The 5,261-nt window shown below is 34.9% G+C and overlaps 1 protein-coding gene across 1 annotated transcript; it reads left to right on the top strand.

Annotated features, from left to right (window-relative positions):
- The first annotated feature begins 3,523 nt into the window (after positions 1–3,523).
- LOC149011818 (putative WRKY transcription factor 51) lies at positions 3,524–4,900 on the top strand. The gene is made up of 3 exons (XM_089163905.1): positions 3,524–3,958; positions 4,067–4,213; positions 4,560–4,900. Exons 1-3 carry the CDS (start codon positions 3,723–3,725, stop codon positions 4,684–4,686), a joined length of 510 nt encoding a protein of 169 aa, XP_089020031.1. The 5' UTR covers positions 3,524–3,722; the 3' UTR covers positions 4,687–4,900.
- The last annotated feature ends 361 nt before the right edge of the window (positions 4,901–5,261 follow it).

Here is a 5,261-nt window from a genome sequence, read left to right as displayed (position 1 = left end):
CCCCCCTTCTCTCTGATTTTATTGCTTTTTCAATTTTGGCACACAGAGTTTAATTGGAATATGCGCAACAATACTGAAATTCTATGCTTGCCTTCAGGCAAGGATAATCAGCCACTCTTGTCAGGGTGTGCGTGCAAAGCGAACAGGGGGCTTGGAACACCTTGGAACTCACTGCCTTTTCCTCTCATGGGCAAAAGGATTCAGTACTTGGTTTTTTTTTTCTTGGGGGGGGGGGGGTGTTGTTTTTCTTTGATTGTGAATTACCTTTTTGCTTGCAAGCTTGCGTGACAGTTTATGTTTTAAGGCAAAGAATTTGAAGCACGCCAAGGAAAAATGAGGCTGATGAGACCATATAGTCTCATATTTTTATGTAACTAACAGCCACCATTACCTTGTCACCAACAAAATAGACCAGAGTTGTATGGACTTGGCGAAAGAAGGTGTGACAAGTGTCTCCTTGTCCTCTAATATCAAAAAAAATGTACTACTGTTTTCTCCTTTCATTTTTTTGGTCATAAGTTCTCCAGTAAATAGCCAAATGTCTGGTAGCATAGTTTATTAGAGTTCACAGACAAAATATATTAAGGGGCCCCTCTTCCTTTCTTTTTTTTTTTTTTTTATTTATAAAATTTTTTTACAACTTATTTGTGGTCCTAGAAATATCGAGTTCCATCACATGTTGTACGTCTCATTGGACATGACATGTGCATACCACTTCATGCAGATATGTTGGAGGTTGGCCTAGATATATGCAATTCCAAACTATGGCTTTGTCACCTTTTCTCTTACTTTAATTTGATGGAGACAATATCTTTATGTGTTTCTCTCTTTTTGTTGAAGATTGAACCAAGATATTTGAAATGAAACATTCACATTGTGGTAACTCTTAGGCATCTCAATTTTACCCCATCATCTTCTCTCATGTTTTGATTAAAGTTGCAGTTAATTTATTTTAACTTCATTTTGCTTATTTCAAGCCTTCTTGATTTTACCCAAAAAAGAAAAAGAAAAAAAGCCTTCTTGATTTGAAACTTTGAACTCTAACAAATTATGCTATACCTCATATCAGGCTCTTAACTGGACAAGCACATGAAGATCAAATGACAAAAGAGGAAAAGAAAAAATTGCCTTCTTGGTCTTACAAGAGGATTCTTCTCCCAGTTCTAACTTAATAAGTCTTTTCTAGTGGTTTTAGTTTCTAGGTTTTCTTTCAGTAATCTAAAGGAAAGGATTGTTGAATTGTCAGTATCTTATTTATTTGTTTGTATTAAGAAAGAATACTTCTGGGCAATGTGATGCTTATTAAGAGGATGAAATGAACGTAAAAAAAAACAGCAAAACTAGACAATATAGAGATTTAATGTAATTCACACATTGACGTCGAGAATTTTCATTACGTTTGAAGGAAGATTACAGTAGAGACACCTCAAAAATATCTAAAATGGTGTTACAAATTCTTACATAAAACCTTTGGCTTAAATATGGCTAAACGGCTGTGTAAATACATCTTACCATTAAATTTATTGAACTAAATCTGAACCGTTCATGATGGACAATCTAGATTTAATCTTACCAAATTTAATGGGAGGATTTCTAGGGCCGTTCAGCCAAATAATTTACACGGCCGTTCAACCACCACCTTCCAAAAATGTTTTGTTTAAACTCTCGAAATTTCACAATGACTTTATAAGATAACATGAGTAAATATATATAGTATTTCAATCAGGTAAACTGTTCGACCCTTTAGATTAAATCTACTATCTACGATGCTGACAGGTCTTCTGCATTCATCATAGATCAATCTTCTGAGTAGAAAAATTCGAAACAAACATAACAGAGCATCCTACATCCTGCAAAATGAAAATGAAAATTTAGATTGTTTTTCTTAGAATTTTTTATATATTGGGTCTCTTTAGCTGTTTTAATAAACAAATTTTTTTTTGAAACATACGTTTTTTATATATTGGCAGTATTAAATGCTTTCATAAACAATTTTATCGGCTTATGTTACCACATGGGGCCAAGGTGAAGAAGCATTGCAACTATCTGTTTGTGTGAACACATTTTGAGTTGTAGTTTTTTCATGGATAGTTGATTCATTACACAAGCCACTTGTCAGCTCTTTAACCGCATAGCTTTTCTTCTTGTCAATTTAACCACATAGCTTTTCTTCTAGTCAATTGAGAGTCATTTGTCCATTTGATAAAAGCTGTCAGACAGACAACACTGGTTTTGTTTCATCTTGAGTCAACCTTACTCGAGATAGACTACAGTTTTGGAGCCTTCTTTTTCCTTAGATATATATGAATAAAAATAACTCAAAAATTACAAAAGAAAAGAAAAAAAAATGGTGAAAAGAATGACAAATCATGGAAGCATAAGAATAAATAACATGTAATAACCCAATAACTTTTTATTGCAAACATTGAATAAAATACTATGAAGAGATATTTTGATTGATTGTGGATTTCGAAATGTATTTGTCTTAGTTTTTTTTAATGTGTTTTATCATTTTTTTTCGAAGAATTTACAAGTATGAAGAACAAACTTCCAAGAAAAAACTAACCTTAGTTACAATTATTAAAACATTTTTTTTCTTTATTAGTACAAGAATTAACTTTTTTTTTTAGGTGAAAGGATAAACTTTATTTAAAGGAAAGAACCAATATTACACCCAAACCCTAACATATCAAACAACATAATCCAACGAACAAGCAACAGAGGGTTCTGAATAGTACAGAAAGCTTTTCGGATTAATGCTGTCTCCTTTACTAAAGCATCCACAACAAAAATCAACTTATGAGCCATCAATGGAGATAATCACTTTTCTTTTACTCTCATTATAATGTGACATTAGAGTATAAAAAATGAAAAGAAGCCATGGATAAATAAGAACACAATAATAAGAAACAAATTAAAGAGTAATTTTTTTTTTCGTGTAAAAAACAAAATAACTTCAAGGGCTGGTTTAGTTGGCAAAAGATCAAGTTCAAGTTCATAGTATGAGGTCAAGAGTTTGAATTTCTTTAAAGTAAGAGCTGAAAATTTGTTGTAATTTGAGAATGTACTGGTGGCCTCGATGAACCTCAAATCCTCCCCCCCAAAAAAAAAAAAGTTAAGAAAATGGGGAAGAGCCAAGAGGGTTCTTCTGTGTATCGAACTTAAGACCTATGTAATAAATGTACATGACACGTTTAGTGGAATGTGTATTTATCGGATTGACATCTTGATCAAGATTTTGACTGAATAGTAATGCACATTTTTTGAAGCAAAATCCGCATTTTAGTTTTAAAATTGGCAATCTTAAAGAAGGAAGAAGCCTTCATGGTGTGAAACAACCCTAAGGGACTTACTTAAACAGTGTGAACACAAAAACGAATAAAGTTCGAAGTCTTCCGAGGTCCACATTGACTGGCCCCACGTCCACCGTGATCTTCTCCTTTTTTGGCCTTTTTATCTTCTCTTGAGCTATATAGATGGGCCACAAGCACTTCAGTGAGGCACGTACAGACGTAGTAGAGAAACTCTGAGAGAAACTTCCTTCCACCTCAAGGAAAGTTCGAAGCAAAGCACTTAAGATCAAGTGCCATGGCTTCGAAGTTTCAGGTATCATCAACTGTTGACTGAGGAAGACTTCTCTCTCGACTTCTGAATCATCTCCTCCTTGTGTGTGTGTGTTTGTGTATCTCCGTGTGTGTCTGAGAAAAAGAGAGAAGACCCAGATGTCCGATTCCACTTTCCAATCTGCAAACTCTACAGCAAATGAGTTCGCTGAAGCTTGTGATTTTGAATTCCCAGACTACCTTGCCTTAGATGAATGGCTAGAAGGAAATACTGCTGCATCCATGGCAACAGTGCTGGGTTCACTTCATGATTCCATTTCACCCATGCCAAGTGTGGATGATTCCACCAAGGGCAGCAGTCAACCTGCACAAACCAGTAGCAGCAGCAGAATCCAGTAAGTGTGATCTTTAGCTTCGACTAACCTTTGAAATTCTGGCACTAATTTCTTAGTATTTGAAAGTTAAATGTTTGTGGGTATTCTTTTTTTCTTTTGGGTTAATAGGAGGTTCGGAAACGAGGAAGGGAAGACTAAGAAGGTAGCTAGAGAGAAAGTTGCATTCAAGACAAAAACGGATGTTGATATAATGGATGATGGGTTCAGGTGGAGGAAATATGGGAAGAAGATGGTGAAGAACAGCCCAAATCCAAGGTAATGTTTAGGTTAAGAACACTCATATACAGTTCTTTTGATCAACATTTTTTTCATTAGGGTTTTAATTAATACGAAAAAATGCATTTGAATTCTTATAGTGTAGGGATCTCTTGTTATATGTCAAGTGAGGCCTGATCTAGTGTTTAGACTCTCAATTTGGGCTGGCTTAGTATGGTATAGGTTAAAAATAGTTTGATCTAAAATGCTTCGTGATCTCTGGAGGTTTTGTGTATTATTCAAGTACCTAACATTTCTACTACAATGTGGGATAAATAATTCAATCTTTTTCTCTTTGTTTGAAGAGTGAATTCAAACCTTAAACATTTCATTTTATGCTTACCAGGAATTACTACAGGTGCTCAGTTGATGGCTGTCCAGTAAAAAAGCGGGTTGAACGCCAAGCTGAAGATCCGGGATATGTTATAACAACATATGAGGGTACCCATAACCATGAAACTCCTCCACCCTGAAGACATTTTCCCTCTTCCTTCACTCATTTCTGATGGTATCTTAATCATCCAGTTGTATATTTTACTAAGTACATGATACAAATTAATATTTAACCATGTTAATCTCATTGTTTGCATGGTAGAACAAGTGTAATGGATGTCTATCCATATGAGAAGGATTAGACATATATAGATGTTGCAATTATCCTTCAATCTTAAATGGTTTCAGTCCTCTTTATGAATTTGATATTTAACCAGGTTTAGGTCAACAGCAATTGATGGCACAGGTATGTAGAGGAGGACCCATATGTGAAAATCTCTCTTAATTACTTCTTCTCTAATGGTGCTTATATATCAATTGTGGTGCAAGGGTTTTTTATGATATTATCTTCTTAGAGGAGGCCATATGGTGCTTTCACATTTCATGACTTTGGCTTGTTTTTGTTCAGCATAGGTTTCTTGGAAAAAATTGCTGAGGTATGTCTGCAAACCCCCCCCCCCCCCCCCCTTTCTTCCCTGGATTCTGTTTGTGCAAAAGCCTTTGGACTGGGTTTTATAGGTTTTTCAGTGAATGTAATCATGTCAGCTTAGAAAAA

The sequence above is a fragment of the Hakea prostrata genome, chromosome 7 (genome assembly GCF_041222555.1).
Source record: "Hakea prostrata isolate BN-2017 chromosome 7, UWA_Hpros_2, whole genome shotgun sequence".
In the NCBI taxonomy this organism is placed as follows: domain Eukaryota; kingdom Viridiplantae; phylum Streptophyta; class Magnoliopsida; order Proteales; family Proteaceae; genus Hakea; species Hakea prostrata.
The sequence above is the reverse complement of the archived record's forward strand: the minus strand, read 5'-3'. Positions and strand labels throughout refer to the sequence as shown.